The sequence below is a fragment of the Larimichthys crocea genome, chromosome VII (assembly GCF_000972845.2).
Source record: "Larimichthys crocea isolate SSNF chromosome VII, L_crocea_2.0, whole genome shotgun sequence".
NCBI classification, from domain to species: Eukaryota; Metazoa; Chordata; class Actinopteri; family Sciaenidae; genus Larimichthys; species Larimichthys crocea.
Window position 1 is genome coordinate 18,802,519 of NC_040017.1, and position 13,941 is coordinate 18,816,459.

The 13,941-nt window shown below is 41.9% G+C and overlaps 1 protein-coding gene across 1 annotated transcript in view; it reads left to right on the forward strand.

Moving 5' to 3' along the window:
- Window positions 1–3,049, forward strand: part of LOC113746058 (extracellular calcium-sensing receptor-like) — a 7,439-nt gene extending 4,390 nt beyond the window's left edge. The window contains exon 6 of the mRNA XM_027280325.1: window positions 2,890–3,049. Coding sequence (XP_027136126.1) covers window positions 2,890–3,049 — 160 coding nt within the window. The remainder of the gene's footprint in view (window positions 1–2,889) is intronic.
- Window positions 3,050–13,941: the final 10,892 nt, after the last annotated feature.

Sequence of the window (13,941 nt, forward strand, 5' to 3'; positions counted from 1 at the left end):
CCTCGACTGAATAAACATACACGCACGGCAGAGTAGTAAAGGAGAGTTTTTTTTGTGTTATTTGGCCTGAGGAACATAATAGAGGTCGAAACGTCGCGCTTTTGATTTTGTTTACCACGCTTCCTTGTTGTTTAATCAAAATATTTTTAGTTTGTTTTTAGTTTGATTGTATTTTTCATTGTTTTCTTTTGAATAAACTTTTTAAAAAATTAAAAGCATACCCTTAAGATTTGTGTTGGCAGTTATGCAATATTTTGACGAAGAAATGGACCGGGTCCGTTAAAACGGAAAACGAGAGGCGGAACCGGGATGATGGGACCAGGGTGGCGGATGGACCAGGGAAGGACCGCGCAACTCCCGTTTTCGTTCAGTACACGGGTTTCTTTTCCTCCACCGAAACCAGCCAGTGCCTCCCTTGGGATGTCACGTTACCCCTGGGTCCCCAGTCACGGTCCTATGCTGCAGTGGAAAGAGGTAATGACCGGAGATTATGGAACGGTTTCCTCCCAACCCAGAAGGTTCTAAGCAAGGGAGACAACGACCTGCGGATGGGGGATTGGCTTCAGGTTTTCCTCCGAGGAACCCAGAATGTTGAGCAGAGAAAACAGCCTACGGATCCGGGATTTGGACCCTGGTTCGCAGATGCACTCCGTGATAAAAATGGGAACATCATATCCAGAATGTATATCCAAAGTCCGGAAAGCCGGAGCCGCGGATGATTTCCCGTAGGTGGAGTGAGGTGTTAGAGAGAAAGAAAAGAAAAAAAGAAAAGAATGAAAAAAAAAAAAAAAAAAAAAAAAAAAAAAAAAAAAAAAAAAAAAAAAAAAAAAGAAAAAAAAAAAAAAAGAAAAAAGAAAAAGAAAAGAAGAGAAAAAAGAAGAAAAAAGAGAAAGGAAAGAAAAAGAAGAAGAGAAAAAAAAAAAGAAAAAAAAAAAAAAAAAAAAAAAAGAAAAAGGGGACAGGAAGATCAGAGGGAAATATCATTAATAACATCACCTCATGTTGAGTGAAGAGGAGAGTTTTACACGGTAGACTGAAGTAAAATTTTGAGAATATAATGGCCATAAGAAGTTAACACCAAATCATAGATAAGGTCAGCTTACGAGAAGCAAAAATTAAAGGACAGTGGGGTTAAAGCTAAAATTACAATCTATACAAGATCAAAAAGCCTCATAGGTTGAGGAATTTTGTAGTGGACGAAATAGTGCGGAATAGGGTAAACAAGACAGTAATGAAATAACACAAAGGTTTACGAACGCACAAGTTCATGAATTGTGTATATTTGATCGTTTTGGGCAAGTGTGGGGTTCATTATGTTGGGGAGACCGGAACTCGATTGCTACGAAGGAGGGTACAGCATAGCTAGAATATTAGAAAGAAGAAAAGAGGCAAACACGGCCTTTGGTTAAGCATTGTTATTGTACATGGTATGGATCTGTAAGAAGGTGCAAGGTATAGAGAGAAATTCAATGGGGACAGTGATGAGAGGAAGAATCGAAAGGAGAATGGATTCATGCACTAATAGCAAGGCGGCCAATTGGATTGAAGGAAAGAAGATTATGTATGTGTTTGTTGAGTTGTTAGAATATGATCAGTTTAGGAGTCAGTGTAAGAGTGTTTCCAGTCAGATTCCTTTATGGTTTTGCTTAATGTTAAATTCTAAGTTTGGGTTTAAGCAGAAAGGAATCACTCCAAACCATAACCTTACTGGTACCCGAAACTGTGGAGTTTACCATAAGAAGTTTGCTTTCCCAACTCTGAACCTAATTCCCTTCTGGCTTCTAACCTAAACGAAAAACATTAACCCTAAACCCTCTAAACCCTAACCCTAACCCGAACCAACCCCAACCATAAACCCTAACCCTAACCCAACCAACCATAAACCCCTACCCTAACCCTTACCCTTAACCCTTACCCGTAACCGACCCGCTAACCCCTAACCCTATCCCAACCCCCAACCCTATCCCAACCATAACCCTAACCAACCCAACCCCGAACACTACCCTTTACCCTTCCTTTTCCTAACCCGAACCCAACCCCTAAACCCTAACCCTAACCCTCCTCCTAACCCAACCCCGGTAAAAAAAGCCAAGCCTTAAATGTAACTTAACCCTAACTCCCTATACTTACATTTTGCTAACCCAGAAGAAACAACATTAAAAACAATTACAGGGCTCAAATTAATACATGTTGATCAGGATTACTTACCCCATTTTGTCATGGTTGTTTGTACATTTAAATTCATTTCATATATGATTTTGCATTTAATGATAATTTTTGGATAATTTTTTGGTTCATTGAATATGTTTTAAATTACTTATGTGCAAAAAAATATTATAAATACTCAAAATGCATAAAAACAATTGTTAACAGTTAAGATGGTTATATGTGGCAAAATTTCATGAGTTCTGTAGGTTTGAATAATAGTTCATTATTTAAAAACAAGTCGATGATTTCTTATAGATGTTTTAAGTTGAAAATGTTGTGATTTCATGTTAAAAGAGTAAAGATTCATATACAAGAGTTTCATACTACCTGATACTTACCGGACACGAAGTTTCTTAAAAAAAAGGGGGCGGAGCTTGGAGGATATATAAGGGAGAGGATCAGGGGTGAGAGCTCATTTCTCCTTCGGTCCTCGACTGAATAACACCTCCAGCTCACGCAGAGGTAGTAAAAGGAGAGTTTTTTTGGTGTGTAATTTGGCCCTGAGAAGACCTAATGAGGTCGAAACGTCGCTCTTTTGATTTTATATTAACACACGTCTTCCATTTGTTGTTTAATCAAAATATTTTTAGTTTGTTTTTTAGTTTGGAGTGTATTTTTATTGTTCTTTTGAATAAACTTTTTTAAAATTAACAAGCAGTCCTTAAGAATTTTTTTTGGCAGTTATGCCAATTTTGACGAAGGATGGACCGAGGTCCGTTATAAACGGAACCAGAGGCGGAACCGGGATTGGGACCAGGGTGGCGGTGATGGACCCAGGGAAGGAACCGCGAACCTCCAGTTTCGTTCAGGACACGGGTTCTTTTCCCTCCACCTAACCTAACCCTAAACCGAACCCTAAACCCTAACCCTAACCCTAATGAGCGAGAGGTTAAAGAACCCTTGGTTAAGGCATTTTTTTGGAACATTGACGACAGCGATAGAAATGGCTTGGACTTCGAAGGATATTGGACTGGTCTGATTGTGTGAAAAAGCGGGGCAAAACGTTGGGATATTTCGGTTTGGGGACAAAACACCATTGGGGTTAAATGTTAAATAAAATTGAGGTTGAAAGTTACTTCCTTTGTACTTACTTTGGTGTATTGTAATGTATTTGTATGTATTTTGTTTGTAATGATGGTATATACTTACCAACCTGTAAACTGGACGTGAAGTGTATCGTACTGTTATCCTGACTTGCACTTACCTGTCCAACCTGGACCATCTCCTTATCTGAGATCTTAAACCCTAATGCCCTACTTACTTACCGCTTACATGTCCTACCTACATCTTTTCCTGCTACTATAGTCATACACTAAAACCCACTTAGCTGGGGGCCTAACCTTAACCCACTTACCTGGGCCCCTAACCTGGGTGCCCTAACCCGTAAAACCTTCTCTAACTACCCCTAACCCTACCCACATTACCTGGGGGCCCTAACCGAACCCTAACATGGTGCACTAACCTAACCTTCTACCCTAACACTAACCCACTTACCTGGGCCCCTAACCTAACCTGGGGCCCTAATCCTAACCTCTAACCCTTACCAGAACACACTACCTGGGGTACTAGACCCTAAACCGGGCTAACCCTAACCTTCTAACCCCTAACCCTAACCCTCTTACCTGCCTAACCCTACCTTGGTGCCCTAAACCACTAACCTCATCCAACCCTAACCCAACTTAACTGGGGCCCTAACCTCCCTTCCAACCTACTTCCTAACCTAACTTGTTGCCCTCAACCCTAACCTTCTACCCCTACCCTAACCCCTCTTCCCTGGAAGGCCTAAACCTAACCTTGGTGCCCTTAACCCTAACCTTCTAAACCCCCTAACCCCTAAACCCCTTACCTGGGACCCTAACCATAACCTTGGTTGCCCTAACCCTAACCTTCTTACTTTACCCTAAACCATTTACTGGGGGGGGGGGGGGGGGGGGGGCCCTAACCCTAACCTTACTTACTTCCGGCCTAAGACCTAACTGATCTTTGATTAATACTCCCTACGTATGTTATTGATTTATTTCTATTATTTTCTGACCCTTTCTGGAACATGGGGTACTTACCTTTTACTACTGTTTTATTAATTTAAAAATAATTTATCATTAAAAATAATTTTGGGATATATTTGTAATCTCTGTAAAAAAAATATATTTTGGGGTATTTTTTATAGTTTTTGATGTAAATTCATTGTAACGGTTAAAACATCATTGTAAGATAGTTAAAACACATTAGGTAATAGTTAAAGTTATTTGGAAAATGTTAATTAAATGTGTGTCAGGGAACTTACCGTAGAGAAAGGGGCGGAGCCCCAGAGGTATATAAGGGAATGACAGGCTGGGAGCTCAATTTCTGCTCAGGAGTTCGAAGAAGGTGCAACTGAGCGAGATAGCTGTAGCTAGCACATGTAGCTAGTAGCAACTTAGTATTTTCGTTAGCGCATTTAGCTCATTTTTGGTGTGCAGCCTGAGAGACCTGCGTTAAGGTCGAAACGTTTTCCGCTAGCACACCGAGTTAATTATAATCCTTTATAGTGGTTTTTATTTTATTCATATTTTTTTTTATATATTATATATTTTTATTTCATGTCGAATACCTTAGATAATATCTTTATAAGAAAAACAATTTTTAAAAAAGCCTCTTTCATTTATACATTTTGATTTTTAAATAAAAATTAGTGATAATTTTCTTCCCCCATATTTTTGGGAAGTGTTTTTTGTTTCAAGCTTTGTCAAAGATGGAGGACGTGGATGACTGGACAACGGTCCAGTATGGAAGAAGACGTCGCAGAAATGGACAGCCATCTTTCCGGGACTGGGGTGACGGGAGGCCTGCCGGGTGGAGGGCCAGTGCACCCTCCCTCCCGTATCGGAGGGGGTATCTCCCACACCCTAACCAGCCAGTGCCGCCCCCGCGGGCCACCTGGTTCTCCGGTCCCCGGTACAGATCCTACGCCGATGTGGTTCGCCAGGGAGTGTTCCAGCCAGCCCGTACCAGTTTTCCTTCTAGGAGTGGAGGGCCAGAGATACGGAGGCAGGCTGCGGACCCTATATTCGGACGCTTGATCCGGAAAATTTATGCCGTGACCAAGACGGTTCACCATCTTCAAAATGTGGCTCCTAAGCCGGGGAAAGAGGAGCCCCGGATGATTACCCGGATGGTCGAGGTCCTCTCCAGAATGATTAAACCTGCAGCACCAACACGTCGGACGAGTGACCTAATTGCAGGGAATGCCATGAACTGGGGCCATAACACGTGCCTCATTCTTATGGAGCATTATGAGAAAAGCTTGGAGGAATTTTTGGAAGATTTAACCAGCTTCCTTACACCAAATTGGAAGGGGGCTTTTGAGGTGGCGGTTAGGTGGGCCCGGAAGAACCTGCCACGGATCACGCAAGATGCCATTGATCACACGGAGGCCCTGATTGCGGCGCGGCTGGATACCAGGGACCAAACTGGGGTTCCCCAACAGCAGACCAGGATTACATCCCGGACACAGGACTCAGCTCAGGACCAGCCCCAGGAGCCAGCAGAGGTTCCCCCACGACAGACCGTGACTACAGCTCAGACCCAGGACCGGGCCAGGGGCACAGGGAGAGGACCGGTGAGGAGAACAGTGGCTACAAATACAGATGGGGAGGATGAGCAGCCCGGAGACCATCAGGATTGGTGTTGTGCCCCATCCCCATCGACATCCACAGCAGAAGATCCCCCCCGTGATCGGAGAGAGAACAGGAGGATCAGGGGAGCCGTTTTAACAGAGGATAGCATCGTGGAGGACCCAGAATCAACCCATCAAGACGATGGGAGGGAGACATCAAAACATGACTCTCCCACACATTTAGATCTTGAGGCTCTCTTTGATGAGCTCCATGAAGAGGAGGAGGAACAGAAGGAAGAGGAGGGAGCCAGAGCCTCTACTCCACAAGGGAGCTTGGTTAGGACTGTGGCGCAGGTTTATCGGGAGTCAGATGAAGAGGATGAGGAGTTTGTGGACTCACCGGATCATTTTGTGCAGCGGGGGCCACCGAGGTTTGGGGTGTTTAGGCATCCTAGGACTCAACGGAAGTTAACTGAGTGGTCATTGGATGTGTATAGGAAGATTCTGATCATAGGAGACTCCAACTTGGCCATGTTTCCGGACTTTTTCAACCGAGATCTGCAGGTGGAGAGTTTTCCGGGGAGCCACTTCAGACATGCACAGGCACTCATGGAAAAGATGGATCCACCACAGGATCTGGTGGTTGAAAAAATAATTCTGTCATTTGGAATCAACAGCAGGATCAACAAATGTCAGGAGACCACAATAAGGAATGTACAGGGGGCACTCCGATCAACCAAGAAACAGTTTCCATATGCGGATATTTATGTTCCGCAGGTCAACTTTTCATTGGCACTGCCCCAGGAAGAACAGGATAATCTGCAGGAACTTAATGATTATCTGGAGAGGAACATGCTCTTTATTCCTCTTCTGCCGGACAGGAAATTTGAAACGGAAGCTGATGACATCCACTGGACGGCAGACACAGGTAACGCCATGTTTGATCACTGGATGAACTTTTTAAATGCCAGGACCCCCTGAGCCCTGCACAGGTGGGGGCCAATGGTCTTCCTTTTTTGCAAGGAGAGGATGTAATTGTTTTAGCAAAAAATTTTGAGCTTTCCGAATCCCAGTACACTCTTTTGAGTAAAGGCTTGTCTTTTATTTCAACAAATAACGTGGGCAGGGATGATAGATTGCAATTTCAATGGGATATCCAAAATTACCACAGGAAAATTAAATTGGCAGGTTTTTTTCAAAATAAGGGTGTAAGGCAGATTTTACCATTTGTTGGTCCTTCTAATTGGACACCACCATGCAGATTTTACCATTTGTTGGTCCTTCTAATTGGACACCACCATTAGACAAATTACCGGTGGAAGTGAGAAATTTGATTGAGAAAGATTTAAATATGTTTAAAGCACATTACAAACCAATTGTTGAAAATTGTAATATTTCACCACAAGAGATCAGGGCACTGCGGGAACTTCAAAATTCAAAACACATTGTAATTAAGCCAGCAGATAAAGGTTCAGCAGTGGTGATATTGAGTAGGGACCAGTATGTATTTGAGGTAGAACGACAATTAAAAGATGTTACTTACTATAAAAAATTAGATAAACCAATGTATCCAAACACAATTCCAATGGTAGGCCAAATCTTGGATACGTTAAAAAAGAAGAAATTTATTAATGCTAAACAGAGACAGTATTTAATTGGTGAGGTTCAACCTCGGGAGAGAATATTTTATATATTGCCAAAAATCCACAAGGATCCAGAAAAATGGACAGTTCCACATGAGATTCCCCCGGGGAGACCAATTGTTTCGGATTGTGGTAGCGAAACTTATTTTACTGCTGAGTATTTGGATCATTTTCTAAACCCGTTAGCTTCTAAACACCCTGCTTACGTTAGAGATACGTATCACTTTGTTGAGATTGTGAGTAATCTGAGGATCCCATCCAAGTTTTACTTTTTTTCTATGGACGTCGATAATTTATATACGAATATTCCAATTGATGCTGGTATCACTTGTGTGAGAAATATGTTTGAGAAGTACCCGGACCCTAGAAGGCCGGATGACGAACTTTTGAAGTTACTGGAGATTAATTTAACTCGAAATGATTTTATGTTTAATGAAGAATTTTATTTGCAAGTTAAAGGGACAGCCATGGGCAAAAAGTTTGCCCCAGCTTATGCCAATATTTTTATGGCGGATTGGGAGAGAGAAGTGTTTGAGAAATGTGTGAAGAAACCAGCTCATTACTTGCGTTATCTTGATGATATCTGGGGCATTTGGGTGGGATCCGAGGAAGAATTTGCAGAATTTGTTGACATATTGAATTCCCATGATTCGTCCATTAAATTGAAAACAGAGATTAGTGAAAATTCAATCGATTTTTTAGATACTACAGTTTTTAAAGGTCAAGATTCAATCGATTTTTTAGATACTACAGTTTTTAAAGGTCAAGACTATGTCACAAATTTCAAATTGGATGTTAAAGTTTTTTTCAAAAGTACAGATACTCATGCACTGCTCCACAAAAATAGTTTTCATCCTAAACATACTTTTAAAGGAATTGTTAAATCCCAGCTTCTTAGGTTCAAACGCATCTGCACAAGGGAGATAGATTTTTGGGAAGCAGTTCGGATTTTATTTAAGTCCCTTAGGAAGAGGGGGTATTCTAGGCCCTTCTTAGGGTATTGCCTTAAAACCTTTGAAAATAGTGGGGACGAAAATCACGGGGAAACAATTGCGTTGGTTACTACTTTTTCCACAGTTGGTAAAGTCCTAAACAATAAGTTGAAGTCAAGCTTTAAGGATGTATTGGGACACAATAATGGATTTTGTAATTCAAGAGTTATATCAGCCTACAGGCGAAATAAGAACTTAAAAGATATTTTGGTTCGAGCTAAACTGCCATTATTGAGTAGAGAAAGACCATTACAATTGGAGTCACAGTTTTCAAGACTAAAATTTATTAAAAATAATAGAAATAAGACGATTTATAGAATTCAACAAGGATTTAGTCCAAGATCCAAAAATTGTGTTTATGTTATATTTTGTTCAAAATGTAAAAAACAATATGTTGGTGAAACAAAAAATATGCTGTCAACACGAATGTACCAACATACGTATAATGTTAGAAGTAGGCGAGATACAAAGACACCTTTGGTTAAACATTTCTTGGACCATGGAGTGCTAGCTATGAGGATGGCGGGACTACAGAAGGATACGAATTGGTCTGATGGAGAGAGAAAAAACAGGGAAAAACGATGGATTTTTTGGTTGGGAACGAGAGAACCATTTGGTTTGAATGTAAAATACAATTGATAGGTTATTACTTACCCTTTCATGTACTTTTTGTTACTTACCTCTTGTCCTGACTGAAACTTAATTTTAAGCATTTACTTACCTAACCCTAATCCCCTAACCCTAACCATCTTAACCCTAACCTTGCCTAACCCTAACCATCCTAACCCTAACCCTAACAATACTTATCTTTCCTAACCATATACCTACCTGTCCTAACCCTAACCATTTTAACCCTAACCCTAATTATCCTAACCCTAACCAGACCTTAACCCTAACCCTAACCCTAGCCCTAACCCTAACCATTTTAACAACCATCTTAATCCTAACCTTGCCTAACCCTAACCATCCTAACCCTAACTAGAACAATACTTACCTTTTCTAACCTCAACCATTACTTTATACCTACCTGTCCTAACCCTAACCCCTAACCCTAACCATCTTAACCCTAACCTTGCCTAACCCTAACCATCCTAACCCTAACTAGAACCAAACTTACCTTTCCTAAACTTAACTATTACCTTATACCTACCTGTCCTAACCCTAACCCTAACCATCTTAACCCTAACCCTAACCCAACCTTAACCCTAACCCTAACCATCTTAACCCTAACCTTGCCTAACCCTAACCATCCTAACCCTAACTAGAACAATACTTACCTTTCCTAACCTTAACCATTACCTTATACCTACCTGTCCTAACCCTAGCCATCTTAACCCTAACTAGAAAAATACTTACCTTCCCTAACCTTAACCATTACCTTAGACCTACCTTTCTTAAACCCTAATTAGATACTTACTTTTGTTAGCCTTTTCCGGAACTGTAAATTATATACCTTAATTACATTCATACTTACCTTTTTCTAACTCTAACGGATCCGCAGCTTCTTATTCTTATGCTCTATTTTAACTCTATTTTCAATTTCATATTTACTTTTATACTACCTTTTTGCTGTAAAAATAAGTTTAAAAACTTAATTTCATACTTAAAATACGAAATATGATTTTTGAGATGAAATTTTTTTTGCATATATTGAGGTTTTGTTGTAAAAACATAATTTTGTCATTTATTTTATTTTTTGAAGTGAATTTCATGTAAAAAGCCATTTGTAAATAGTTAAATGTGTGTACCGGGAAATTTACCGGAGACGAAAAATTGTTGTTTCAAAATATAAGTGTAAATTGTTCATAATTGATATAGGGATATATCTGGACCTAAAAAAATAATTTATTATGGTTATACTATCTGTAATGTATGTAAAAACATAATCTTGTCATTTATTTTATTTTTTGAAGTGAATTTCATTTAAAAAGCCATTTGTTAAAAAGTTAAATGTGTTGTACCGGGCAACTTACCGGAGACGGAAAAGAACGGGGGCGGGCCCCGCGGTGTGTGTGTATATAAGGGACGGAGCAGAGCAGGAGCTCATTTCTCCGTGGATTTTCGAACAGGCAACATTGTTTTAGCCTTGTGAGAGTGGTTGTACGGCCTGAAGACGACCGTATAAAAAGGTCGAAACGTTGCCTTTGTACACCGTATTTGTTTTGAAAAACGATTTGATTTTATTTTTCAATTTTTAATTCTTTGTTAAAAAATAAATATTTGTTAAAAATTCTAGAAGTTTCAATTCATTTTTAGTAGATTTAGTAAAGTGTTTTGTATTTTTGAAAAAAAAGAAAAAAAGAAAAAAAGACGACGATGGATGACTGGACAACGGTCCAGTATGGAAGAAGACGTCGCAGAAATGGACAGCCATCTTTCCGGGACTGGGGTGACGGGAGGCCTGCCGGGTGGAGGGCCAGTGCACCCTCCCTCCCGTATCGGAGGGGGGTATCTCTCCCACCCTAAACAGGCCAGTTGTCCCCGCCCCCGCGTGGCCCACCTGGTTTCTCCGGGTCCCCGGTTACAGATTCCTACGCCGATGGGTTCGCCCGGGAGTGTTCCAGCCAGCCCGTACCAGTTTTCCTTTAGGAGTGGAGGGCCAGAGATACGGAGGAGGCAGGCTGCGGACCCTATTCTTCGACGCTTGATCCGGACAAAATTTATGCCGTGACCAAGACTGGTTCACCATCTTCAAACTTTTTGGCTCCTAAGCCGGGGAAAGAGTGAGCCCCGGATTGATTACCCGGATGGTCGGGTCCTCTACAGAATGATTAACCTGCAGCACCAACACGTCGGTACGAGTGAACCTCATTGCAGGGAATGCCATTGAACTGGGGCCATTAACACGTGCCTCACTTCTTATGGAGCCTATGAGAACAACGCTTGGAGGAAGTTTTGGAAGATTTAACCGCTTCCTTACACCAAATTGGAAGGGGCTTTTGAGGGTGGTCGGTGGCGGTTAGGTGGGCCCGGCAGAACCTGCCACGGATCACGCAAGATGCCATTGATCACACGGAGGCCCTGATTGCGGCGCGGCTGGATACAGGGGACCAAAACGGGGTTCCCAACAGCAGACCAGGATTAATTCCCGGACACAGGACTCAGCTCAGGAACCAGCCCCAGGAGCCAGCAGAGGTTCCCCCACGAACAGGCCGGATTACAGCTAGACCAGGGACGGGCCAGGGGCAAGGGAGAGGGACCGGTGCGGAGAACAGTTGCTACCAAATCCGATGGGGAGGCTGAGGCAGCCCGGAGACCATCAGGATTGGCTGTTGTGCCATCCCCATCGAATCCACACCCAGCAGAAGATCCCCCCCGTTATCGGAGAGAGAACAGGAGGCGATCAGGGGAGCCGTTTTAAACCAGAGGATAAGCATCGTGGAGGCCCAGAATCAACCATCAAGACGATGGGGAGGGAGACATCAACACATGACTCTCCCACACCTTTAGATCTTGAGGCTCTCTTTTGAGAGCTCCATGAAGCGGAGGAGGCACAGCGGGAAGCGGAGGGAGCCAGAGGCCTCTACTCCACAAGGGAAGCTTGGTTCGGACTGTGTGGCGCCGGTTTATCGGGAGTCCGATGAAAGGATGAGGAGTTTGTGGACATAACCGGCTCCATTTTGTGCAGCGGGGGCCACCGAGGTTTTGGGGTGTTTTAGGCCTCTAGACTCACCGGAAGTTCAATGAGTGGTAACTGGAGTGTTATAGGAACTTCTGATATAGGAGACTCCAACTTGGGCCATGTTTTCCGGACTTTTTCAACCGAGATCTGCAGGTGGAGAGTTTTCCGTGGAGCCCTTCAGACATGCACATGCAGGCCACACTCATGGAAAAAGATGGATCCACCCACAGGACTGGTGGTTGAAAAAATAATTCTGTCATTTGGAATCAACAGAAGGCATGTCAACAAATGTCAGGGACCACAATAAGGAATGTTACAGGGGGCACTCCGATCAACCAAGAAAACAGTCCATCATGCGGATATTTATGTTCCGCAGGTCAACTTTTCTTGGCACTGCCCCAGGAAGAACAGGATACTCTGCCGGAACTTAATGATATCTGGAGAGGAACATTCTCTTTATTCTCTTCTGCCGGACAGAAATTTGAAACGGGAAGCTGATGACATCCACTGGCGGCAGGACCACAGGTACGCCATGTTTGCATCCTGGCTGAAACTTTTTTAAATGCCCCGGACCCCCTGAGCCCTGCCACGGTGGGGGCCAATGTCTTCCTTTTTGCAAGGAGAGGATGTAATTGTTTTAGCAAAAAAATTTTGAGCTTTCCGAATCCCCGTACACTCTTTTGAGTAAAGCTTGTCTTTTATTTCAAACAATATAACGGGGGCAGGTATTATAGATTGCAATTTCAATGGGGAATATCCAAATTACCACAGGAAAAGTTAAATGGCAAGGTTTTTTTCAAAATAAGGGGTGTAAGGCAGATTTTACCATTTTGTTGGTCCTTTAATTGACACACATTAGACAAATTTACCGTGGGAAGTGAGAAAATTTGATTGAGAAAGATTTAAATATGTTTAAAGCACATTTACAAACCAATTGTTGATAAATTGTTTAATATTTCACCACAAGAGATCGTGGCACTGCGGGGGGAACTCAAAATTCAAAAACCACACTTGTAATTAAGCCCGCCGATAAAAAGGTCAGCAGTGGTGCTATTGAGTAGGGACCAGTATGTATTTGAGTTAGAACGACAATTAAAAGTGTTACCTTTACTATCAAAAAATTAGATAAACCCATGTATCCAAACACAATTCCCATGGTAGGCCAACTCTGGATCGTTAAAAAAAGAAGAAAGAACTTTATTTAATGCTAAACAGAGCCAGTATTTAATTGGTAGGTTCAAACCTCGGGAGAGCATATTTTAATATTGCCAAAAATCCACAAGGATCCAGAAAAATGGACAGTTCAACATTAGCTTCCCCCGGGGAGACCAATTGTTTCGATTGTGTGGAGCGAAACTTATTTAATGCTGCGTATTTGATCATTTTCTAAACCCGTTTCGCTTCTAACCACCCTGTACGTTAGAGATACGTATCACTTGTTGAGATTGTGAGTAATTTGAGGATCCCATCCAAGTTTAGTTTTACTTTTTTTCTATGGAGACGTCGGATAATTTTTATATACGACTATTCCAATTGATGCTGGTATCACTTGTGTGAGAAAATATGTTTGAGAAGTACCCGGACCTAGAAGGCGGGGATGACGAACTTTTTGCAGTTACTGGAGATTAATTTAATTCGAAATTCTTTTTATGTTTTAAGGTACGAATTTTATTTGCAATTTAAAGGACAGCCAGGGCAAAAAGTTTGCCCCCGCTTATGCCAATATTTTATGGCGGATGTGGAGAGCGACTTGGTTTGCGAAATGGTGAAGAAACACTCATATTTGCGTTATCTTTGATGAATCTGTGGCATTGGGTGGGATCCGACGGAAGAATTTGCAGCAATTTGTTGACCATATTGAATTCCCATGATTGTCCATTA